The sequence below is a fragment of the Podarcis vaucheri genome, assembly GCF_965113315.1.
Source record: "Podarcis vaucheri genome assembly, chromosome: 13".
NCBI lineage: Eukaryota > Metazoa > Chordata > Lepidosauria > Squamata > Lacertidae > Podarcis > Podarcis vaucheri.
Window position 1 is genome coordinate 57,202,454 of NC_138751.1, and position 26,069 is coordinate 57,228,522.

General features: G+C 48.5%; 1 protein-coding gene and 1 long non-coding RNA gene across 2 annotated transcripts; both read left to right on the forward strand.

The window, feature by feature from the left end:
- Positions 1–358: 358 nt before the first annotated feature.
- On the forward strand, positions 359–26,069 carry LOC309517188. The gene is made up of 2 exons (XR_014213172.1): positions 359–403; positions 25,943–26,069. It is a non-coding gene; the product is annotated as an uncharacterized lncRNA (long non-coding RNA).
- On the forward strand, positions 4,092–25,206 carry GLTP (glycolipid transfer protein). Its single transcript, XM_082196281.1, has 5 exons — positions 4,092–4,248; positions 15,369–15,430; positions 19,993–20,126; positions 22,371–22,521; positions 24,710–25,206. The coding sequence occupies exons 1-5, from the start codon at positions 4,146–4,148 to the stop codon at positions 24,890–24,892; spliced, it is 633 nt and encodes a 210-aa protein (XP_082052407.1). The 5' UTR covers positions 4,092–4,145; the 3' UTR covers positions 24,893–25,206.

Sequence of the window (26,069 nt, forward strand, 5' to 3'; positions counted from 1 at the left end):
GATTCAGGTAGGTAACTGTGTTGGTCTGACGCAGTCAAAATAAACATAAAAATAAATACAGTGGTGCCTCGCAAGACGAAAAGAATCCGTTCTGTGATTCTCTTCGTCTAGCGGTTTTTTTGTCTTTTTTTTGTCTTGCGAAGCAAGCCCATTGACGGATTAGCGGATTAGCGCTATTAGCGGCTTTTAGCGGCTTATCTGCTGATCGGATCAGCTGATAAGCGGCTTAGCGGCTTAGAAAAAGGGTGGGAAAGGAAAAAAACCAGCAGGAACTCGCAAGACATTGTCGTCTTGCGAAGCAAGCCCATAGGAAATTCGTTTTGCGAAGCACCTCCAAAACGTAAAACTCTTTCGTCTAGCGAGTTTTCCGTCTTGCGAGGCATTCGTCTTGCGGGGCACCACTGTAGTCCAGTAGCACCTTAGAGATCAACTAAGTTAGTTATTGGTATGAGCTTTCGTGTGCATGCACACTTCTTCAGATACAGTGAAAGAGAAGCCACCAGACCCTTATATATTGTGGGAGAGTGGGGTGGTGTTTTCCTGAGAAAAACCTTCCCCTCCCAACCCTCCCACTAAGTGTCTGGTGGCTTTTGTTTCAGTGTATCTGAAGAAGTGAAAGCTTATACCCAGAACAAACTTAGTTGGTCTCCAAGGTGCTACTGGACAATTTCTTTATTTAGTAACCTTGAGTTGTTGAATGAGCTCTAGGTGGGACTGCCCTCACACCTGGGCTGGAGCCTCCAGCTGGAGCAAAACTCTGTGGCCAGACAGTTGATGGAGAAATACTATCCTGAGCTTAAAAGCTTGCCCAGACACTTACAGGGCCAGCCAGGGGAAGAGCAGAACTCCATGTCACACTATTACACTTGCTGCATTGGGGCAAGCATTTCCGCTCGCCTGATGGAATGACCTCTCCCCCACCCCCCTTGCACTGTTCTGGATGCTCTCCTGGGTCCCTCCCCTGAGCCACTTTGGGGTGGGGCAGAAGAGGAGACAAAGTCCCAGTGGTGCTTGTGGGACTCTTTGTGTTGGCCCCCACTATGGTGACTGTATAGCTGAGTCCAACCCAAAGTATTTGCATTGATTTTCAAGGCCCTTAACAACTTGGGTCCAGGATGCCTTAAGGACCACCTGATTTCTTAGACCTCTGCCTGATCCCTGAGGTCTCAGGGGGAGTCTGTGTGTGTGGTCCTTCACAGCTCATATTCAGCAGGTTCAGGAGCATGGGCCCAACCCTGCGGAACTCCCTCTGAGCTGAGATCAGACAGGACCCTCTCTCTGTTGAACCTCTGGTGCCTAGCAGGCATTTTAAGACAGTCCTGATTATATAGTTAGGCTTTTTAAAAAGACAAAACAAAACACTATCATATTTGTTAAGCTGACTGCACACTGGTTAAAGATGATTCTGATTAAGTGGTATACATCCATTGCCAAAATAAAATACAAATTATCAGAAATTGGAAAAATAAATACATAAAGGCTAATTCAGGGGGATTAGGTACTTCCCGAACCCTAGCAAATGTCCATCCATCCCTCCTTCCCTTTTGGAACAGTGATTCCCTTCCCAGGTCCTTTGAGAAGTGTTGTCATCCAGCTGGCATGAATTATTGAATCTTGCTAAATTTTTAATACAGATAGGATGGCTTAATGAGCCCCTGCATTTGCCCTACCCTGTTAGATCCGCTTGATAAAGACGCCCACATAGCAACGCCCAGCCTCGCTCTCTTGCTTGCCTGCCTTCTTCTTTCCAAAACGGAGGGCCTGGAAGGCAGGCACAGGCCTGGCCCCCGTTACACAAGGAGTTCTTCCTTCAGGGCCACGGGAGGTGGTTAACTGCTGAGCTTGGGTGTTGTCCCAGGAAGTCCTTTTCTCCACACTAAAGCAAAGCTTGGCTACTTGGGCATGTGAGTGTTAGTGGAAATAGCAGAAAACTGAGTCATGATATGGCTGCACCCACCTAACGCAGAATAACAGGTAAAACCTTTGTGAACCTCCCCCTGCAGCAGTTTCACAAGTTTCCAGGTGGATTATACTAAACTTGTGTAAGATGTTTTTTCTCACAGACTTCAAGCTACAAGAATTATTGTTCTTGGGGCTACAGAGGGGGCAAAATACAGTCTGGTTGTGACCTCCCACCCCATCCTGGATAGTCACCTTTGGCCTCACCCCTTGGGTCTCATCCGCCACTCAATCAAAGCCAACAGCAGACTCCCTCAAGCTGGTGCCCTCCAGATGCTTTGGACTACAACTCCCATCTACTTCCATCAGTGTGGCAGGTGGGAACCCAGTGCTGAGGCTGATAAGAATTGTAGTCCAAAGCATATGGAGGGCACCAGGTTGGGGAAGTCTGGCTTACAGAGACATGGGACACCTGTCCACTGTTGGCTGCTCCCTCCCACCGCTTGTCAGTTTCCCTTCCCTCTGCCTTCACCCACAGTGGTCCTAGCACATGGGTCACTCTCCCAGAGGTATCGTATGCAGCCATGCCCAGTTCCTCCTCCTCCTTTGGCGACCCTTCGGAGCCGAGTAAGATGGTCTTCCATGAACATGGTCTGAACAGGGAGTCCATGACTGTGGAGGCCAGTTCTGGATCCACACGTCCTTCCACAGTGGGGACATACCGTAGGTTTCTGGACAGGTGTTGATCTTGGTGAGGGTTTGCCAAGCGTGCCTTCCTCTTAGCACATTTCTCCCTTGCGTCCGGAGTTTGAGCGTCTTCAAAACCCATGGCACCTTTGGTCAAGGCCGTTCTCCAACTGGAGCACTCGCAGGCCAGTGTTTCCCAGTTGTCGGTGTTTGTACTACATTTTTTGGCCTGCCCAGTTCCATGCAGTCCAGGACAGAGGCCCATCCCAGGAACTAGCAGCTGTGGCAAGGAAGATTCTGGGAGCTGCCCTGCAGGGCTACAGGAAAGTGTTAAGGACAGCTGCGCAGGATCAGGCCCATCTAATCCAGCATCCTGCTCTCACAGTGGCAAACCAGACAGGTGCCTGTGGGGAACCCACAGCCAGGATTCGGGCATAAGAACCCCGAGCCCTGAACCTGCAGTTTTCTTGCACTGCTGCAAACCTCAGTTGTTCCTCTGAACATGCGCTGACTTCCCCTCTTGCTTCTCAGTGGCCCAACCTTGTTTTTTACAGTCCTGTTGGCACTCAGCACCTGTGTTTGCTATGCACAAATGTCTTACACACATAGATACCACATAGCAGAGCAACATGTTATGCAGTGGTACCTCGGGTTAAGAACTTAATTCGTTCCGGAGGTCCATTCTTAACCTTAAACTGTTCTTAACTAGAGGTACCACTTTAGCTAATGGGGCCTCCTGCTGCCGCCGCACGATTTCTGTTCTCATCCTGAAGCAAAGTTCTTAACCTGAGGTACTATGTCTGGGTTAGTGGAGTCTGTAACCTGAAGAGTCTGTAACCTGAAGCATCTGTAACCTGAGGTACCACTGTAAAAACATCAGTGAATGGAAACAAACATGATAGAGTGTAACATAGGATGAATGTAGCTCTGATCATCTTCAATAAAATACAGTGGAAGATATTTTTGCCCAACCAATTTACAAGCATCCCATTGATGTGTGACTGTGCACGTGTGCATTGTGCTGCACCTAGAGGTGACTTTTCAAAGGCCAAAGCAGCCCTAAAAGAGCCCAGAAAGGGCAAAAAATGCACCGAGGCCTGTGGGGAGTTGGAGGTTGAGCTTTACTTCCAGCCTTGGGCAAGAAGTGAAGCACAAGTCCCTGGGCAAGCTGACTTCCAGGCTGGCGACCATGGGATGGGAGCTGGAAGCCCCGGGAACAGCAGCAGCAGCAGCAGCAGCCGCCAAGGTAGAGGGGCTCTTCCCCCGTGGAGTCCTGGAATGGAAGCGCTGGAAGCGACCCCCGGGTCCTCCAGTCCAGGCCCCGCAGCGCAGGCGCGTCAACTCCAGCCTCCCGGGCCGAGCTCCCCGCCCTCTGCCCGGCTCCGGAGCGCCGGGCCCCGCCGGGCGTGGGGGCGTCGCCGGCTCGGAGGGCGGGCCGTCCCGCCTCCGCCCAGCTCCGCCCCGGGAAGCGGCTTCTCGCCGCCCGCCGCCGCCGCCGCCTCTCGCTGGCTGCCTGGCTGGGCTCGGCGGGGCTGCGGGCGGCGGGGCGTCGGGGCGCCATGGCGCTGCTGCTGGAGTACGAGTTCAAGGCGCTGCCGGCCGACAAGCAGATCGACACGGAGCCCTTCCTGGAGGCCGTGGCGCACCTGCCGCCCTTCTTCGGTGAGCGGCGCTCGCTCCGGGCGGGACGGGGACGGGGACGGGGCGCGCTTGCCCGGCGGGCGGAGGCCCGGGGCGCGTCCGAGCGGCCGCCTCCTTCCTCCCCGGGGAGACTCGGGCGGAAAGGGCGAGGGACGAAGCGGGGATGTGCGCGCGCGCTCGGGGAGCCGCGGGAGGCGCCTAGCCGCGTCCCGAGGCTTCGTCGCGGTTTCTTGCCATCCTTCGGCCAAGAGCCCTGCCGGGTCGGCGGCCTGGTTCTCCCCTCGCCCATTTCGCGGAGGGAGCAGGTGAGGCTGGGGGAGAGAGAGAGAGAGAGAGGCTGCTCTGCCGCTATCCAAGGAGGAGAATAAGTTTCCTTCCCTTCTCCATTTGTATCTTGCCTTTCTGCAATGCCTTTCTGCACAAAGGGCAGTTTAAAAAAGGTAAAAGAAACCACAAAGATCCCACAACCTGTACAGTCTGAGCCAATGAAAATAACTTGTAATGATAAAAAGGACTATAGGTAGTTTTAGACCCAGAGCGGTGTTCGAGGGGGAAGCCCAGGGTTCAAACCCCCACTCAGCCCCTGGGTGGCCTGAGGCCAGGCGCTGCCTCTCAGCCTAAGCTCCCTCACTGGGATAAAATGGTGATGGACAGAAGTCTATGGGCACCTTGAGTTCCTTGGAGGGAAGGTGCGATATAAATTCATTAAATAAACCTCTTGTGTTGAATATTGCTATTGAATATTTCGAGTGCTTCCTCTTGTATTGGGCCTTAGAGGTTCTCCCTTCTGCATCTGGAGGGGCCCCGGCTGGCCCAGGCCTCTGCCTCTTGACATCCCTTCACTGCCCAGCCTGGCAGCAGTAGTGGCTTTCTTTTCTTTCCCGCTGGCTTGATGGGTGAATTGCAGACCTGAGTGTGGAACCGGCATGTTAGGAGGCAGCGTATCTGTGCCAAATACTAGGGGCAAAGCATCACGCTTGCACCCTGCGCAAAACATCTCGTGGGCCGTTGTCAAAAGCTTGATTGCAGGAGTGCCACAGGCAGGTCTCTGGCCTGATTCAGCAGCACTGTTTCAAGCTGCGTGGAGTAAACGCTGCCAATTCAGGGATGGAGCCTCTGTGCTGCTGGACTCCCATCTCCGTCACTGCTGTCTCCAGGCAGGGCAGGGAGACGCCCAGGTCTGAGCCCTTGGAGACCCACGGTCACTCAGTATCAATCAGCTTTTGCCATCCGGGGCCCCTCAGGGTTGTTAAGACTACAACTCTCACCACCCCTGAGCATTGACCAAGTTGGCCGGGGGTATTGGGAGTTGTAGGTCAACAACCTCTGGGGACTCCAGGCTGAAGAGACCGGATGTGGACAGCATGAGCCAGAGGGACCTCAGGCCGGACTCGGGGTTAAGGTGGCTTCCTCCGGTGGTGAGGTTAGAGTGCTTGGAGACCAGGGTTTGACCATTTGTCCCGCAGCAGCTTTGGAGCCCTTGGCACAGAGTCACCTGCAGTTTTGTGCTCTGCCTCAGCTTCTCCACTCTAAAAAAAGCAAGAAAAGAAATGATTTAATTTCAGTAGAGTTGTTGTGAGGACAAAGACAGCTGTTACGCAAAAGAAGAGCATTTTATGTAGGAAAAGGGCTGGTGCAGTTCAAAAACAGGATTGTCGTATCCAGTTACTCGGCTCAGAACATCTTGTGGGCACCAGCTTGGCCAAGGCTGCTCTCACTGCAATGCTGCTGGAGCTTGAGAGATCTTTCAGGTCCACCAGTAGCTGGCATTCAAAGGAATAAAGAGGTGCCATTCACTTATAATTTCTGCTCACCTCACCTCAGAAAATATATTTCAGAGTTGGAATAGAGTTGGACATCCAAAATGATGAAGGGGATGGAGGGACTCTTCTAAGAGGAAAGGTTGCAACCTTTGGGACTTTGCAGTTTAGAGAAAAGGCAAGTGAGAGGCAGCAGGATAGAAATTTATAAAGTTATGCCTGGCCTTCAGAGACTGGGTAGCTAGAGGAAGGTTTTTCTCCCTCTCTCGTAGAACTCGGGGGCATCTGATGGAGCAGAGTGTTGGAAGATTCAGGACCGAGTAAAGAATGACTTCCTCATGCAGTTAAACTCTGGAACTCCCTTCCACAAGAAGCATGGCAGCCACCAACTGGGATGGCTTGATAGGAGGACTGGACTACTTCATGGAGGGCAGGGCAATCAATGGCCGGTAGCCAGGATGGCTCTGCTCTGCCGCCACAGTTGGAGGCAGCAATGTTTGCAAATGCCGGTTGCTGGAAACAGCAGGAGGGCAGAGCTGCTCTTGGGCTTGGGTTCTGCCTGCATGTTTTTCATTGAGGCATCTGGTCGGCCACTGTGGGAACAGGATGCTGGACTCTTTCCACCTGTCTCTTCTGACAAGTTTTGGCAGGGCCTTTGCCGTGCCCTTGGGCCTGTTGTCACGTGGGGCACCTGCAAAGGTGTGGCTGGGGAGAGGAACCTGTGGGGAGGTGGCACCCCTGTCACTTGGGTTACCTAATTGCCAGCCTGGCCTTATCCTGCAGCTGTGTGTCTGGCAGGGACTCAGCTTTCCTTCTAAGTCCAGAGGCTTGATCTCGGCAGAACCCAACAACCTCTTTTTCTTGCCTCTAGCCCTACAAGAGAAATAGGTTTTTTAAATGCAGCTAAAGAAATGGCCACCAGAAGGATGCTGCTGGATCCGACCAGGGCACCCTGAAGTCCAACATCCTTTTCTCACAATGGGCAGCCAGCCACCCCAATGGAAAGCACAGAAGCACAACAGCGCTCTCCCCACCTGTCATTCCCAGCTATAGCATTGTTATGGGGTTTTTTTTGGGGGGGGGGGGCTCAGGCTGGATGATACCAACATGTCCCTTCCAATCCTGTGCATGCAGAGTTAGAATCAGTGAGAGGAAACCTACTGATCCAGTTTGACTAGTCTCTTGGCTAAGCTAATGGCCTCAGCTTGCTAGTTAAATTCTGCTGTTTACATGTCCAGAGGGGTTGCTCTGCTGCCATAGAGACTACTGGGTGGGCCTTTCCCCACCTCACCTGGCAGATCCTATGTCATTCTAGGATGGAAAACAAGAGGCCAAATATCAGAGGGGGGCCCTGAGGTATGCACAACAATATTATATCCATGATGGCTAGTAGTCATGATCCTTCATGGATTTGTCCAGTCCTGTCTTAAAGCCATCCAGGTTGGTGGCCATGATCTTGTTGGAGCAAGTTCCATTGTTTTAAGCTTTAAAGAAGCCTGTCTTGACTCTTCCAACACTGAGATTTACTGGGTAACCCCAATTGATTTTTGTATGACGAGACAGGGAGGAAACCTTCTTTCTGCCTGTCCACAGTCTCCAGAAATGTGGGCATTACCTTCTCTTTGCAAAGCCTTTGTGCTTCTGGTTTTCCCAGGGACTGGCTGCATCCCTCCAGACCATGGAAAGGTGCTCTGGACATGCTCAGAAAGGCACCTCCATTGCAGCATGTCCTCTGGGAGCAGCCATTAAGGCCTCCAAGATTCAGGAGGAAGGAAGGAAGGAAGATTCAGGACAGTGAAAGGGCTTCTGCACTCAGTACATAGTTAAGCTTTGGAATTTCCTCCCTCAGGAGGCTGCAGTGGCCACCAGCTTGGATGGCTTTAAAAGAGGACTGGACAAATTCAAGGAGGAGGAGAGGGCTGCCGGTGGCTCCTAGCCAGGATGGCTCTGCTCTGCCTCCACACTGGAAGGCAGCAGTGCTTTCGAATACCAGTTGCTGGAAACCACAGGATGTCAGGGGGCTGTCAGGAAAGGCAGGTTCATCCACAGGTCAGAAGGAAGACTCAATGTGAAGTCAGCTTTTTTATTCAGAAAAGGAAAATGCAGCAGAGTTCACCCAGGCTCAACTGCCCTAGTTGAAGACGTTGCTGGGACTGGCGTCTGGCCCTCCTTTGCTCTCCAGCCCTCTTCCTCCGGACCCCTCCCAAGCAACTCTAGCAAGAAGGAGGGATCCCCCTCTAGGCCTGTTGCTCAGCAACACATGGCTCTTCATGATCTGGGTGTCAGTGGAGGAGGAGAGCTTTCTGTAGAGGGACTGGCCAACTGCTGTGAAGCTGAGGCAGCGTCCGGCTCCTCTCTCTGCTCTCTTTCAAACTGAGACCCTTGGCACCCAGCCCTGTCCTGGAATGGCTTCCCTGGTTCATGGGGTCAATAACCAGACCCCATCTTCAACACTGTTCTTGAGCTAAATGGTGTCCTTCTGAGCATGCACAGAGTATCTTTCCGCTGGAGTACCCACGGCCTGGAAATGTGGGGTGTGCCTTCTGGGCTTGGGAGTCTTTTCCTGTGATCCTGAGTATTACATGGCACAGTCTGTGCACCTAGATATCTTTATTTTTCAGGAAGGATTATTTGTGGGTGGGGGGCAGTTGTCTGTTTTTCTGCCTTCAGGAGATGCTGGAGCAGCTCCTCTGAACGGGGTTTGTCTAAGGAAAATCTCTGTGTTGAGGCCATGGGGTAAACCGAGAAGTTGAGCAAATGTTTGCCAAGGAGTCGCTGAGCGCTTTGTCCTGCCTGGCTGCACTTCTTGCCACCAGTGATCAAAATGCGGCACGTAAGGAAAGTGATCGCTGGCTTGTCAAATAAGGAGCGCACTTTCATAATGGATGTAACTGGAACTCTTTGCTCCCTGGGTACCTTGGGCTGATATGTTTTATCCACTGCCTTCTCACTGTACCAGCCTCAGGGTATCTGTTGAGCGGAGCTGTCAATTGTTAAAAAAATAATAACCTTAAATTCATGAGAGCCAGAGCTCATGAAAGGTCCTAATCTGGGAAGGGATCAAGCTGGGGACCAGTTCAGAAGGCTGGGACTCAGGAACAATGAAGCAGGGTTCAGATATGTATATCCAGGCCCACTGAGTAAGTACGGCTCAGCCCTGCTCACCTGGCGGATTCTCTGCCTCTCTAGAGCATTTTTAAACAATGGAAACAAGGCAGTCTGTGGCCTGCAGGCTTACTATCTAAGAGACAGGACACAAAAAGGAAAACCAGGGAGGGGGAAAAGCAACACAGCTCCAAAAAGGAGCTTCGTAGTTCTTATAATGGCCAATTGTTAAGCACACAGTTTGAGAGGTTGGTTGAGTGCAAGAATGTAAAACTGAATTGGAGCAGCCTGTGGAAATTGCCTTACTTTGAGGAAGGAGTCATGTTGAACTAGCAGAATTCAGCAACCCAACCCCTCCACCCCTGTGCAATGGCCTTGACGCCAAATGGAGCATATACGTTTGGCGATCAGGGGATTTGATCCCATCTAGCGGCAAGGGAGTGGCAGAGGCAAGGATCTGGCTTGTTGGAGCAGCGCCCTGCCCTGCCCTGCCCTGGCTCTCCAGTGAGTGTGGAGCAGTGACTGGCTGCTCTTTCTTCATGCCAGACGTCTTCTTGAGCAAGGGCTCCTGCCAAGTGCTGCGCCCTAGAAGAGAAATCCGCTGTGCCAAATCCCAGACTTATCTTTGCTTTCCATCTGCCCAGCAGCTATGCAGCTTCTTCTTCTGGGAACTTTGTCAAAACTTGAAGGATTCTCCCCAGGGTGGTTTTTTTGGGGTGGGGAGAGGATAGCTTTCCATTTAGGGTGGTGGGTTTCTATTTCATAAAGCGCTTCATGAAAAGTGCAACCTGCTCTATGAACTTGATTGTGGTCCATATGAGGGCATAAGGATCAGGCCTGCTGGATCAGGCCAGTGGCCCGTCTAGTCCAGCAGATGCCACAAGGAGAAGCCCGCAAGCAGGACCCGGGTGCAAGAAGACCTCTCCGCTCCTGTGGCTTCCAGCAACTGGGATTCAGAAACATGGCTGCATCTGAATGGGGGGGGGGGCAAAGCAGAGCTGTCCTGGCTGGTGGCCACCGAGAGCCTTTTCCTCCTCTAGGAATTTGCCCAGTCCAGGTTGGTGACCACCGCTGCTTCCTGTGGGAGGGAGTCCCTTAGTTTAACTGTGTGCTGCATGCATAAGTGAATCTCCCAACACTGAGCTGCCTGGGCTGTCCATGAGTTGTGGCCTTATGAGGAACTTTTCTCTCTCCCCTTCCTCCAGGCCAGGCATAATTTTCCACATGTCTATTGTGTTGCCACTTGTCTTTTCTCTCCTCACAACAGCCCTGCCATGTATCATGCTTCCATTTTTGCACAACTTTAAACTGCATTAATCTGAGGCAATGGATCCAAAGTACAAGAAAGAAGATTCCACCTAAACATTAGGAAGAACTTCCTGACAGTAAGAGCTGTTCGACAGTGGAATTTGCTGCCAAGGAGTGTGGTGGAGTCTCCTACTTTGGAGGTCTTTAAGCAGAGGCTTGACAACCATATGTCAGGAGTGCTCTGATGGTGTTTCCTGCTTGGCAGGGGGTTGGACTCGATGGCCCTTGTGGTCTCTTCCAACTCTATGATTCTATGATTCTATGAGGCGGCCCTCCAGCGTACCTGATGGTGGTCCATAGTGTGAACTTTAGGAGGAGCTTGACAGCACTTGGGATGCTGGGATAGCTTCACAGATTCTGCACACGGCACCTTTTCCTCTCCCACAAATAAGATAATGTTTGTGGACATCATGCAAAGCTACCCAAGACACTTCTTCTGTTTTGATGTAATTCTGAACCCTTGGTGGCTGTATATTTTGGAATATACAGAATATTTAAAAAACCTCCAGCTGTTTTGTAGAGGCACAAAGTGGATCAGCTAACCTAGCCCCTGCCAACCTGATGCCTCCAGATATTTTGGACTACAACTCCCATCATTCCCAGCCAACACTCCAGATTGGCAAAGGCGGACCAAATCTCTGAAACGTATGAGTATGAATGTGTATATAAATGTTAGAATCCTAGTTTGTAACCATAATTAACGTAAAGTAGGGGGATAGTACAAAGGAGTGGACCAGCTGTTGACAGCCATCTGTCTTTGGAGACAATGGAGTGTGCCTCTGGGGGTGAAATACAACTGCTATGTTTTAGGGATCATCTTAGGGACTCCACTCTGGATTTGTACAGGGTTTACTCCTTGGCTTTTTCTTCTCCTAGAGATGTCCCCTTAGATGGGCTCCTTTCTCAGGTGGATGAGCCCCATCTGCCCCTCTCTTCCCTCTATAACAAGGGCAGAAACCGCCCTCTTGACCATTGACCATTGGATCCACCACGGGTCACATCTGCTCAATCTGCCAGTCTTGGCATGCAGGGGAAGTCCCTAACTCCCCAAGGGGTTGAGAGCCATCGACCCCCCTCACCTGGTTTAGCTGGCCAGTCGAGGCCGTTCTCGAGATGCGGCTGCTGTCGCATGCCAGCAGCTTCTAGGAGCCCCAGGTGAGAGCTGAGTATAGAGTGGGGACCCAAGGTGAGCAAACTACCCCACCAGAGGTACTATCCCTCCCCTTACATCCCCATACATCCTGGAGTGGACCAAGGGAGCATATATTTCTGGAAATTTGGTGTGGAACTCAAAAATATCCGATAAAAGGTTGAGACTTTGCTTGGACTGTCTCCTGCAGGTGGCATGTCTGCTTGAGAGTCTGGCCATTCCTGTGAACCCCAATTGGAGCTGGCTGCTCTCTTGCGCTCTGCTGGCAACAAGGCCTTTCCTGGCTTCTCTTTCCAACAGGGGGAAAAGTTGGATAATCATTCAGGGTCACAGAAGATCCCAGTCGTCTTCCTCCCGTCCTCCTCCCTCCTGCAACCTTTTGCACTCTACATCTGCATGGGATGCTGCCTGACCGGCTTGACGCAACAGCAGCTGCTGAAAATCCTGCTGCTCAGGTTCAGGCCCTTTCTCTGTCCCAGTTGGCTCTAGGTGCAGGGACCTAGGCGTGGGGGTGGAAGCGCGTCTCCCCTTGGGCCAAATTGGCAGGTGACTCTTGCAAGGCTGCTGCTCTGCCACTCAGCCACGGCTCTTGCTCAAGTTGCTGGTACACTTGCCTGCAGGCAGGTATTGTGTGGCTGGAACCAGAAAGGCAAGAATGTTGGGTCTGTTGTTACATCTGGCTGGTGGGAAGGTGGCACTGAAGAGCAAAAGCTCTTGGGAACTGTTAGAAGGTTGGGCGGGGATTGTCTCGCCATCTGGCCTTCTGGGGCGCTTTGGACTCCCCCATAGGCTGCCTGGATGAGGCCAAAATTCAGTGGCAGAGCAGCTGCATTCATGCAGAATGTCCCAGGTTCAATCCCCTGCTTTTCCCTGTTTGGGCTGCAAAAGACTCCTGCCCGAAAGTGCAGACAGCTGCTGCCATCCTGGGCCAGACTAATATCCTAAGCCCATCTAAGGCAAACATCTCGTGTTTCTGTTTAAAGCAGCCCTTCCATTCAGAACCATGAAGACCCACCGGACTCTCGCTTCCGTTTGAAGGGGAAGGCTGTAGCTGAGGCGGCACGTGGAGCCAGCTGCTTAGTCATTTGTTCATTGCATTTATATCCCACCTTTTTCTCCCGAGGAGCCCAAGGCAGGGCCCAGGGCTCTCTCCCTCCTCACTTAAACCCCACCACTACCCTGTGGGGTAGGCTTGGCTGAAACTGTAGAAAGCCCCTTTCAGACATGATAGATTGCATCAGCGGGGGGGGGGGGGGCACGGCTGGCCAGGCAGATGCCAACTCCCATCCATCATCCCTGACTACTGGCCATTCTGGCTGCGGCTGATGGGAGTTGGAGTTCGAAGCATCCGGAGGAGAGCCCATCGGCTCAGGGATCCTGACCCCCACCTGTGGACACTGGGCAGGGCATCAGAACTAGGCTGGATGCCCATTTCCCCATTGATTTGGTGAAAGATGGCGAACACATGGATGCTAGACAGAAAAATATGGCTGAGGGCAGGGATGGGGAATCTGTGGCCCCCAGGTGTGCCGAGCGCCAGCTTAGTGTGGGGTTTGACTAGCTGACCCTTGGGACCCCTTCCAACTCGTTCACCAGAGCCATCATGGCCAGTGGGACTTGTAGCCTGGCAACATCTGGAGGGCTGGAGCTTCCCCACACCAGCGCCAATGGTGATGCCGCCAGTGGATCTGTGTTGAGAGACATCCCCCTCTGACCGATTTCGTCACTCCAGAGAATGCTTTCAACAGACAATAGGCAGGCTTGTTCTCTCCTGGGCTTCACAGTAGGAGCTATTATGTTAGGAAATGCATTATAAAAGCTCTCTTTGCAGCCCCTCCCCGTAAACCCCCTTCGTCTGATCAGCTGTACAAAGGCTGCTTTGAGAGCCAAACTGCTTCTTATGGGCATGTTGGCCAACTGGTTCACTTGGCATCTAGCAAAATGTTTCTCCCTCCAAAACTGTAGGAATACCTGACGGCTTCATAAACTGATGTGAGCTGTGAAGATATCACAGGTTTGGGGGAAACTGTGGAACTCTTCGCGACTAGAAACTGGCCAACAGAACATTTTCTGGAAGTACTAAAGGGCTGTTGGCACTGACACTGAATGCGTGTGTTAAGCAGGTACAGGGTGTGGGCGCATCCAACTTTATAACGTTTGGACTGTCTCTCCAAAGAGATCAGGCTGTCATGCGCCTGGTTTTCCTTTCTTATTATCCCCACAACACCCCTGCAGTGTCAGTTAGGTTGAGAGAAATTGATTGCCTAAAGTCGCCCTCAAATTTTTGGCCCCTTACCACCTCCCACGCTGGATCATCTCTGGTCGGATTAGATGACTTTTGCAGTTTCTCCCAAATTAAACAGCTCAGGACCGCAAGACCTCAAGGACCGCCTCTCCCCGTAGAAACCATCCTGGACTCTGTGTTCATCCTCTGAGGCCCTTCTCAGTGTGCCGCCTCCACGTCAGGTCCGGAGGGTGGCAACGCCAGAACGGGCCTTTTTCTGTCCTGGCTCCCCACTTGGAGGGTGGCAACGCCAGAACGGGCCTTTTTCTGTCCTGGCTCCCCACTTGGAGGGTGGCAACGCCAGAACGGGCCTTTTTCTGTCCTGGCTCCCCACTTGCGGAGTGCTCTCCCCAGAGAGGTCTGCCTGGTGCCTTCTTTACATCTGTTTAGGTGCCAGGCAAATCTTTCCTCTTCAACCAGGCCTTGGGCTGATTCATACTCTACAGCCTTTAAAATGTGATTGTGGCAGAGGGGGGGGGGTTGTTCTTTTGCTGTTTTGTGCTTCCATCTTGTATTTTTATCTTCTGAGCTGCCCTGAGATCTTTTGATGATGGGTGGTATATAAATCTATTAAATAATAATAATAATAATAATAATAATAATAATAATAATAATAATAATAATAATAATAAAATATGACCCAGTACCTCTCCTTGGAGACTTTCACCCCTCCTGATACCTGGTTCCATTGACTTGCTTGCAAACATTTTTATTGAAGTTCAAACAGAATCTCCCTTCCTGAGTTTTCACCTTCTTGTGGACCAGAAAACTAGTGCAAACATGTTGCCCCCCTTTTCTCACGTGCCCCCTAACTAGGGGGTGGTTTTTTTTAAAGGAAACAGTTCCGTTTCTTCTTACTGGGCTTTAAGCAGGAGTCTAATGTTGGGTTAAAATGTCGTTTTATAATGTATAGAAAACAAGAACAGTTATAACGACAGGTGAAAATTGAAAGACGAAAAACAAAACTATAAAAGGAACGTAGAAGAATGGGTACAGTTGCACATGGGATAAAATAACAAAGTCAAGAATTTTCTGTTTAGCTGTCAGTCACATTGAATCCTGAAATTGTAGAGCAGGTTTCTTTCGTGGGGCTCAAACCCGTGACCTAGAGATGAAGAGTCTTGTGCTTAACTGACTGAGCTATCCCAGGAGCAACCCTCGTGGTACCTTCCAGCTCTACAATTCCAGGATTCAATGTGACTGACAGCTAAACAGAAAACTCTCTTAATATAAAAGGGTTTGCTTATCCTGAGCCACCATTGGAAAGTCAAGAATATTCATGTTGTTCAATTGTCAAGTTTGGTTCAGATTTGCCAGGCTTCTGACGAGGGCTGTCTTCAAAAAGATGCCTATGTAATAAATGAATGCCAAAGCATATAAACAGCGTCTGGAGGTTCTGGTCCTTGTCAAAAACTCAAATGATGTGTGGTTTTCTTCATTATAGCTATATTCCAGTGCCTAGTGCCCGATTCTGGGCTCCTTTCCGTGGCAGCTGTGGTTTGTATTAACGCCAGGCTGCTCCTTTTCCTTTCAGATTGCTTGGGGACGCCCATTGTGTATGCGCCAGTCAAAGCTGACCTCTCTGGGAACATTAAGGTAAGGAAGGGTCTTTGGGAGGGGCTGGCCAGTCCAGTGGGAATTGCCCTGCATTGGGGGGCAGAGCAGGACCCCAGCCCAGGGGGAAGCAGCTGCTTTGCTGGCAGGAGGCTCCAGCAGGGCCAGACCTCGGCTTGCTGTCACCCAGGGCAAAGACCCAGCTTGTCACACACCCACCACAACACATTTGTTCATAAAGGGCATAAAAAGGAGGCTGGAGAAGCGAGAGTCTTTCCAAATACTAAAACTGTCTGTGTATGCATCTGGCTTTCATTCAACCTTAAGTAGATCTCCTCAGAGATCATTTCAGGTCTTCTAAGAAGTATTATGACTGTATGATATACTACAACTCCTACTCCTACCCCCCCTTTTTTTTAGTTTTTAAATACATCTTTATTGGTTTAAAATACAATCTTACAATAAAGGTAAGTACAACAAAGTTGAGCACAGAAAAGAAAAAAAGAAAAGAGGAAAAAAAATATTCTCCACATCAGAAAGTACAAAAAGTTTAAAAGTAACAAGAAGAAAAAAGAAAAGAAAAAACAATTAAAAGTACCAGATATTTATACATCATGTCTTATCCAATAAAGTCTTCTGTGAAAAGCTTCCAGTCATTCTCATTATGCTTTTTCTGTTGTCTTGATTTTATCACACAGTTTGTTTTATATCTTTTTCCATATATACCTCTAAGATGTTTATTCCATTTATTTATTATACACAAATATCATTCAATTCTGCTAGGATGGTATCATTTTTACAATATAGTCTTATATATTCCTTAAATAGTTTCCATTCTCCGTATACTTTTTGATTTAAGGTTCCCCTGACTTTTCCACTCAGCTTTGCTAATGAGTGTCTGCCGTTCTGTTATTGTTGGTGTTGTTTCGCATTTCCGGCTTCTGGCCACTAGTATTCTCGCAGCTGTGATTGTGTACATGAACAGTGGTCTTGTGTTTAGCTTAATTTCTATTGGCAATATTCCTAATAGGAAAATCTCCGGCCTTTTTTTAACAGTGAATTTAAATAATTTCTTAAATTCACCATATATGTTGTTCCAAAATTCACTTATAATTATGCACGTCCACCACATGTGATAGTAAGACCCTACCTCCTTTTTGCTTCGCCAGCATGTTGTTGAACTACCTTTGTACATTTTAGCAAGTTTTGATGGGGTGTGATGCCATCTGTAAAGAATCTTCATGGTATTCTCCCTCAAGTTATAACATGGTGTAAATTTAATATCTTGTTGCCACAGTCTTTCCCACTGCTCCATATAGATATTATATCCAAAGTCTTGTGCCCACCTTATCATTGATGTTTTTACCTGCTCCTCTTTCACTTCCCACTCTAAAAGATATTCATACTACATTCTTGATATATACTTTCCTTTAATATATATTAATTCTCTTTCAAAAGTGGAAGTTTCTTTGGCAAGACCTTCTTTCTTATCTATACACAATTTTTGATTTAGCTGGAAATACTGTATCCAATCAGACAGATGGCATTTTTAAAAAGTTGGCTTATCTTTGTCTGGTTCTAGTAGTATCCGGTAGGTGGGTCACTCTCCTTTCATGTTTTTCCTTTTAACTGCTATTGCTTCCTCTGGAGATGTCCACAAAGGTATCTTTGGTTCCAAAATTCCTCTATGTTTACTCCATATCTTATAGTGATTTACTTATTACATGGCTTAAGAAACCTTTGTGGACCTTCACCTTTTCGTATATTAGATAGGCGTGCCACCCAAACCGGTTGTCGTGCTCCTCAAGATCCAAAACATCTGTTTCTTTTAATGTAATCCATTTTTTAGCCATACTAATCCTGCTGCAGCATGGTATAATTCCAGATCTGGTAATCCAAATCCTCCTCTTTTCCTTTTGTCCATCAATACCTGATGTTTAATTCTCGGTTTATTTCGGTTCTAGACAAATCTAGCTAATTCTTTTTTCCAATCCTGGAAGCATTTCATTCTTCCCAGAATTGTTAAAGTTTGAAACAAAAAAATCATTTTTGGGAGGATGTTCATTTTTATTACCCAGATTCTTCCCAAAAGGGAAAGCTGTCATTTAGTCCAGTTTTCCAAACCCTTTTTTATGTCTTTCCATGTTTTAATATAGTTATCTTCGTAGAGATTTATATTTTTATTTGAAATCAAAATCCCTAGGTATTTAGCCTTATTTTTTAATTTCCAGACCTTTTTTCCCCTTGTAGTTTTCTCCTCCTGTGTTAGATTTTTGGTCAATAACTTTGTTTTATGGTGGTTTATCTTCAGGCCCATTAATTTCCTGTATTTTGTAATTAAATCAATAGCTGCTGGAATACTTTGATTTGGATCCTGAGTTGTTGTTATTATATCATCTGCGAATGCTCTGATTTTTTCTCTGACTGCAATTCCTTTTATTTTTCCTGATATTATTCAGCAGCGGTTCCAAAGCTAATATAAATAACAGAGGTGACAAGAGGCACCCCTGTCTGGTTCCTTTAGTTATAGGGATATTGTCTGTTAGATTACCATTTATTATTAACCTTGCTTTTTGTTGTTCATATATTGCCTCTATTCCTTTTCTGAATTTTGTTCTTAGACCCATAACCTCCAATTGTTTATTCATGTAATACCACAAAACTTTGTTGAATGCCTTTTCTGCATCGAGTAATAATAAGGCAGCTTTTTATCATTTTTGGCTTTTAAATATTCTAAAATGTCTACAATGTTTCTAGTATTGGCCGAGATTTGTCTTCCTGGGAGGAACCCAGACTGATTTGGGTGTATAATTTCATTGATGGCCTCTGTAAGTCTATTTGGCAAAAAGTTTGTGATCGCAATTTAATAGCGATATTGGCCTGTAGTTAGATATTGACTCTGGGTCTCTCCTACTCCTACTCCTAATGATAGAGACTGTGATAATAATCAGGCACACATCAAAGACTAAGTCCTATTGAACTCAGTGGGACTTACTTTTGAGTAAAAGTGCTTAAGATTGCAGTATAAGACTGCAGATTCTTTACACAGTTACCTGGGAGTAAGCTCCATTGAATTCATTGGGACTTCTGAGTAGTAAAGGCTTGCAGTTTAAGGCTCTAAATAATAAAAATAAAAGAATAAATACTCCACAAGTTTCCTTAAAAAAATTGCTGAATAATTTAAAGTGGATTGGCTAAATTTTCCTTCCAAATTACAGGAAGGAAATACAAAGTGCTTCGTATATCAGCATCACATTTCTTTCATTACAGGTATTTTGTTTTCAGTATAAAGAGGACTCAGTTTTTGTAGCTGATCATATGCACCAGTGCCCTCTTTATGTATTCTCATGGTGTAAACATGTATGTTGTCCTCTTGATCCAAACACACAGTGAGAGAGAGAGAGAGAGAGAGAGAGAGAGAGAGAGAACACCAACACATAAGCAAGCAATACTCCAAAATGCTTCTGTTCCCAAAGAGGGCAGGAGGTGGTGTTCTGATCTCTTCACCGCTTTTAATTGATCTCTAAGATGTTGAGGGAAACAAAAGAAGAAAGAAAGAAAGCTTCCCCTTTTCAACTTTGCTTGGAGAGCAACCTTCTCCAGAATTTCTCTTTTGCAAACGGTTCCAAAAACAGGCAGGGGGAAAGGGGAAGGTGGATCTTTTTCCAGTTTTTTTTTTTTTTGCATCCCCTAGCAAATTAGAATCCCTCTGGTTCTCAGCAGCTCTGGATCCACTCTATGAAAGACTCTCCAGAGCCGCAAGGGGGGGCGTGGTCAGAGGAAGCCCCTCCAAGCTGGGAGCCTCAGTGGTGTCCCTCTAGGCTTCATCCAGGGATGAGACTCTGGCTACCCCCTCCCCCATTAACTTCGGCCCTGGTTTCCAGGTTCAGGCCCCCCCCCCGGCATCTTCAGTTAAGAGGGCGGCTGATGGGAAAGACCCTTGCTGCCAAAGACCCCCTGGAGAGCTGCCAACAATCAGAATAGTATATGCTGTACTGGGCTAGATGGACAAACAGCCTCACCAGATATATGGCATTTCCTATCTTGCAATCTTAGTTGAGATTCCTGCATTACCGGGGGTTGGAATAAATGACCCTCAGGGTCCCTTCCAACTCTGCAATTCTATAATTCTCTTGTTGAAGGTGGTGTTTCTTGCTTGTATAACAACGTCACAAGTCCGTTGTCATGCTGCAGTTCACAGGCATGGCAACTCCAGTGTGGCTGGTGGCTCAAGTGAACTTGTTTAAAGGAGCAAGGTGCTTCAGAAAGCAGTTTGTCAAAAGTGAGGGAGCATTGGTCAGGTGTAGAGGGAGGATGAGGCGGCCAGGTGTGGGGAAAGGGGAGCCAGTGGGCAGGTGGGTGTTAGCCATTGAGGAAGCAGCCCCTACTTAAAAAAAAATTTAATTACATGGTGAGAATTCAAAATTGGTAGCAGCCACTGCCTTTCCCTCGGTCCTCAAAAAAAGAGTGAGATGTACAAGGGAGATGGTAGAAACAAACAGAGCAAAAAAGACTCTTGATTTTTTGCTATTTGTCACCTGTGCCGCGTTCTCTGTGTTGTTGAATTGACCTTTCTGTGTTCTTTTCGTTTGGTTCCATTTCAGAAAATACGAGCTGTTTATGAATCGAATCCAACCAAGTTCAAAACGCTGCAGAACATCTTGGAGGTGGAGAAGGAGATGCATGGAGCGGCTTGGCCAAAAGTTGGGGCAACCTTGGCACTCATGTGGCTGAAAAGGTGCCTGCGGGTTGGAGGGTGGTGGCTTGGAGGCCTCCCTGCGCCTGGGGGGCTGACGGGATGATGTAATGTGGTCCCCCAACACCCTCTGCCAAACGAATAATCCTCCGGAAGATTTCATCTCGCCACTGCTCTCCGTCCCAGCAGGAGAGCCATGCTGGCCGGGGCAGATGGCAGTTCTGGTCCAAAAGACCTGAGAGGTACCAGCAAACCCTGAGCTATGAAAATGCAACAAGGAGTCGGGGGGGGGGGAATGGCTGAGGCCCTTGTTCCCTCCCCACTTGGGTGTGGAGTGCCAAAGGGAAAGACAACACTTGGCATCATAGAGTTGCAGAGTTGGAAGGGACCCGCAAGAATCATCTAGTCCAGCCCCCTGCAATGCAGGAATCGCAACTCAAGAACCCCTGGCAGGTGGCCATCCAAGTTCTGCTTTAAAACCTCCGGTGGAGGAGAGTCTTTATTTACTCTGCAAAATAATTTTATTTATTTCATGAAATTTATAGACTGCTTGATTGTAAGAAGAAAAACCTGAAAGCAGCTTACAAGAAGAATAAAACAATACAATTGTCAAAAAAGCAATTAAAAACCAGCTATTTAAAACTTTCAGAAATTACCACATTTTTTGCTCTATAAGACACACTTTTTCCCTTCTAAAAAGTAAGGGAAAATGTGTGTGCGCCTTATGGAGCGGATGCTGATAGGGCTTCTCCCACCTTGTAGAAAAGCCCGCAAGAGCCACGCTCCCTTTAAAGAGCGCGCGGCTCTTGGCTGGCTTTTGCGGGCGGTGGGGGAAGGGATAGAGGGCAGTTTAGCCGTGCACAGCCTCTTCCGGGCAGGGGGAGCCTTCATCCCGCTGCCCGGGAGAGGCTTCGGCGGCTATCCCAGAAGCCAGAACAGCAAGAGGTTATCCCAGAAGCCAGATCCCTCTTCCTGTCTTTCTTCTGGGATTCAGAATATTTTTTTTCTTGTTTTCCTCCTCCAAAAACTAGGTGCGTCTCATCGAGCGAAAAATACAGTAATTTAAACTGATGATAAAGCTAGAAACAGGTTGAAACACATGTCAACATTCTGCGTTGCTAGATAGTCTTGCCTAAACAAAAATATTTTTAGCCAGTGCTGAAAAGAGCATGGCAAATGCACCTGTTTTATGTCAATAGGCAGGAAGTTCCAAAATGTGTTTCCTGCCACAATATGATCCAAGGTTTAGGAGAGAGTGGAGGATGAGAATTGGCAGGAAAACATAGGAACAGAATTGTTGGTGTGAAGTCTTTAATCGGGACCAATCTCTGCACAAATACAAAAGAAAAATGGTCTGAATATACTATGTACTGCCTGTGGTGGGAAATGTTAGCTTCAGTGATTAAAACCATTTCACTGATAACCTGTCCCCCCCCCCCCATTTTGACAATTTTATTAGTATAGATGGGTGATCAGCTGGAGCGTAAAGAAGCACTAATAGTGACACAAGAATGAAAAAAATACCGATAGTAAAAGGATGGTTTGTAAGAATCTGGAAGGTAGCTGTGATGCATCAGCTAGGAAGGTTGGATAGATAGATATAAATGATACTATGCGCATAGAGGTATTTGTTATAAGTAAAATAAAACAAATTATTATTTTAATCCATTTCAACCTGCTGTTGAACACTGCTCAACGCTGTGCGCTTCTTCAAGGCTTAGTAGGCTTAGCTCACCTGTTCACTGTGTTTCTCTGCCCACCCCCAGCATGCAGCCAGTTTAATCTTTCTACCCCAGAGGACTCCTGCTTTGAATGAAAACAATCAAGTCTTCAGTCCTCGGTCCAATTTCACTTCTTTTGCGAGAGAGACCAGGGCGGGGCCGGGCTTCAGTCCCACCAGGGTCTCCAGAGGATTCCAGCTGCTCCGTCTTCTCCACTATGAAGGAAGCTGTGCTGCTCTCGTTTTTTGGGAGGAGATGGTGGTCATTGGCTTCTTTTTGTTTTTGTCTTACGATGTATTTTGCATTCTCATTTTGTATTTTTCTGTTGTGAACCACCCTGGGATGGTCTGACGGAGGGCGGCATACAAATGACAGCCACTCCCATCAGCCTCAGCCAGTGGAGCCAGTGGAGCCAGTGGTCAGGGGCAGTGGGAGTTCTAGTTCACAACAGGACTGTTTTAAGTGACAAAAGGTTCGGGTGCTGTGTTTCCTGGCAGTGCCTGGCAGGTGCCTCTCGCAGGGCAGGTGTCCTCCCCCCGCCTCACCTGCCCCCTTTCTCCCGCAGGGGCCTGAAGTTCATCCAAGTTCTGCTGCAGAGCCTGTGTGATGGCGAGAGGGACGAGGAGAACCCAAACCTCATCCGGGTCAATGCCACCAAGGCCTATGAGTTGGCACTGAGGAAGTACCACGGCTGGATGCTGCAGAAGCTCTTCTTGGTGAGTGGAGCTCGCAAGAGCCACCCAGCGGAGCCAGCCTGATCCCAAGGGGCTTCCTGTCGTGTCGCCTCTCACTCACCTCTTCTCTAAACCACAAAGCCCCAAACGCTGCAGCCTTGTTTCATGGGGGGGGGGGGTACTCCAGCCTCTTGACTGTTTGGGTGGCCCTTTCCTGAACTTTTCCCAGTTCTGCAGTCTCCTTTTTTGTGGTGAGGTGGCCAGAGCTGTGAGGTAACCAGAAATGATAGCTGAAGGAACCTCCTTATTCTGAAGCAGTCTCTCTTTGAATGCCAGCTACGGGGGCAGGGAGAGCTACAGGAGATGCCTCGGTTGTGGGTTTGCCCCAGAATGGTCTGGTTGGCCCCTGTTGGATGCTGACCTAGATGGCTCTTAAGGAGAATCCTCAGGCTAGGAAGGCTAATAGCCACTGACTATTCTCAGTGTAGAAATCTAACCCAGAGTTATACCTGTTTTGCATTTTGAAGGAATTCTGCACTAAGGTAACCTGAGTCTTGCACCCGGAAAACAAGGTGAATTCTGCCATGTGCATAATTTTTTCCCACCTGTGTGTGTGTATTTCTGCTAGTCACTAGGAGGGGTGAAGCAGCACAAGGTGCTGAGGAAATCCAGGAAATCATGGAAATCCAGCTCCCCTCCTCTCCTTCCCCACTTCTCTGGTTCCTGAGATTTTAGCTGCTTTCAAGTCTGTCTTGCTGGTCATGAGGACTGAAATTCTCACAGCATTGGGCCTCCCACCCACCATCCATTTCTGTGCTTGCCAGTTGCAGAACGCAGACATGCCCAAACATCCAGGAGCAGAGAGTTCCCTAGATTTGCATTCAACTGATAAAGAAGTACTCCCCCCTCTTTTTTATCTTTTTTTCTTAAACAAGACAAAACAGTAGATCATCCCTAAGAGTAGGTTGGTCTGCTCTCCATGTTGTACAATATTTATTTTCCACTGCAGTTCAGGTGGGGTGGGTCTTTAACTCCAGGCGGTTTTGCCACACCTCCCATCGTCTGACTGGGTTGGCATGTTGGCACTTTTCCTGGGGGGGGGGAATGAGGGAGGGCAGCCCTGTGCCCTGGTCTTCTGGGCGAGGAGGGCAGAGATAACTCAGGCTTCATTCACACCAGATGTCGAAAGCACAGTCACGGCTCCCTCCAAAGAATTCTGGGCACTGTAGTTAGTGAGGGATGCTGAGGGCTGTTGGGAGTCCCCTGTTCCCCTCAAAGAGATGCAATTCCCAGGGTGGTTCAACCATCACATGGAGCTCTGCGAATTGTAGGCCTCTGAGGGGAATAGGAGTCTCCTAACACCTCTCCGCAACCGTACAGACCACAGCTTCCAGAATCCTTTGGGGGGGAGCCATGGCTGTTGAAGTGGTCTGAGACTGCTTTAAATGTATGATGCGAATGAAGCCTCACTCTGAACATGACAAATGAGTGCAAAGCTAAAGAGAGGGATTCACATCCTCTCCAAGTGTCCTGATTTTCCAGGGGCAGTCCCGGAATTACTGAAGCCATCCCGGTTTCTGATTTGGTCCTGGAATGTCCTGCTTTTCCTTTCCCCTCCCCTCCACATCTCAGATAATAATTAAAAGTGGTGTGTGTTTATGTGTAGGTGCAAAAACAGAGTCCTGTTTAAACGGACAATAAAATTCCTGCACCCAGTGAAGGAAATGGTGAAGCTGGCATACGAAGCCCTGCCTATAATTTTGAAGGAAAAGGTCACCAATCCACGTTAAATTCTTGACTGGCCATGCTTCAGCAGCTGATTTAGGGAGGAAAGAGAGGGCTGGCTTGGGGGTGGGGGAGAGAGAAGCCTACTGGCTCCTCAAAGAGAGAACTTTTGCCTCCCTTTCCTCCCCCCCCCCACTTAAACTCCGCCATCCTGCGTCCAGTTAGCCACTTCCTTCCACACACGCACCCCACACACGCTCTTTGTCCCTCCAGTGACAATGGGTAGACCACTGCCAGTTTTGGGGAGTAGATTGCAGCCTGTTTGAAGTTGGAGATGCCTGATCTAGTTCAACGTGTTGTGATGCGGGCATGTGCAGCTGTCCCATCTGGGGATCAAACCTGCAACCTTGGCGTTCTCAGTGCCCCGCTCTAATCAACTGCGCTAGCTGGAGTTTCTTGCTTCGTGTGACTTGGGTTTATTCTGTCTCTCTTTGTCCTCACCCAGGGCTCTGTGTATGCTCTCCCTTACAAATCGGATTTGCTGAAAGCCCTGGAAAAAGGCAAAGAGGTGAAGGAAGAGGAGACCTTAGAGAAGATCCACCAGTTCCTCTCCAAGGCGACACCCATCCTGGATGCAATCTACGAAATGTACACAAAGATGAATGCTGAACTGAGCTACAAGGCTTGACCAAGCGCCTCCCTCTGCCCGCCCGCTTCCTCCAGCAGATGGTCTCCTGGTCACTGTGAGCAGCCCCTCCGGCCGGTCTCAGCCTCCAGAGAGGCTTAGAAATGCGTTTCTACCAAAAGTGAAGCAATACAACCTGGAGATCATCTCCAGGATCTTCCTGAACCTTTCGTCCTGCTCGTTCAAGAGCTTAAAAAGTATTTTATAATCTTTATCTAACAGATTTATTTATAACCAGTCTCGGGAAATGAGGGGCACCTGGCAATAAAGCTTAGCTAAGTGGTACTGTATTTCATATATATATATATATATATATATATTTTTGGTGTCTTCGGGTGTCTTCCCGTGTAAGAGTCGGGGTGTCTGTGCGACGTTTCGACGAGGTCTCACTCGTCATCTTCAGGCTGGTGCTTTCGGCTTCTTGTTACGTGTCCGCGCTCCGCCCGCCGCGTTCCCGCTTTTGTCCTCCGCAGCCGCCGAGCACCGTCGGTGCTCGGCGGCTGCGGAGGACAAGAGCGGGAACGCGGCGGGCGGAGCGCGGACACGTAACAAGAAGCCGAAAGCACCAGCCTGAAGATGACGAGTGAGACCTCGTCGAAACGTCGCACAGACACCCCGACTCTTACACGGGAAGACACCCGAAGACACCAAAACCTGCATTCCTGTACCCGTGAAAATCTACGAAAGCATATATATATATATATATATTCCTAATATTTTATAATTTCTGTATATTTTGGGATTCCTGTATAGTTAGATGCTTCGATGGTGCAGCAGGTATGGCTGTTTGTACCTGGTTTTTTGATGTGCTGACTGAATTAGGTGTTTCTCCACAACAGATGCCAGCGAAGTGTGTGTGTGTGATTTGCACAAAGAAGTAATAATGAAAACCAGCCTTCAGTTACCTTTCTTGAGTGACATTTTTAATCTCACTGGAGTCGAAATATTTTCTCACTCCTTTTTGCAACTGTTTACTTCAGGGATAACTTCTCACTCTTTGAACTACCTGCAACCTGCCTCCTTTCCCCACTTTCCCCATTGTTGCCTTTTCAGATATCTTGGTTTCTGAGGCACGAGAACCATTTTAGGCCTTAAGTGGATCACTGCTCATCCAAGCCTTATATTTTCTTCAAGTAGCAACAGAGAAGACAAAAAAATAAAATGAAGTCTGATGTGGGGA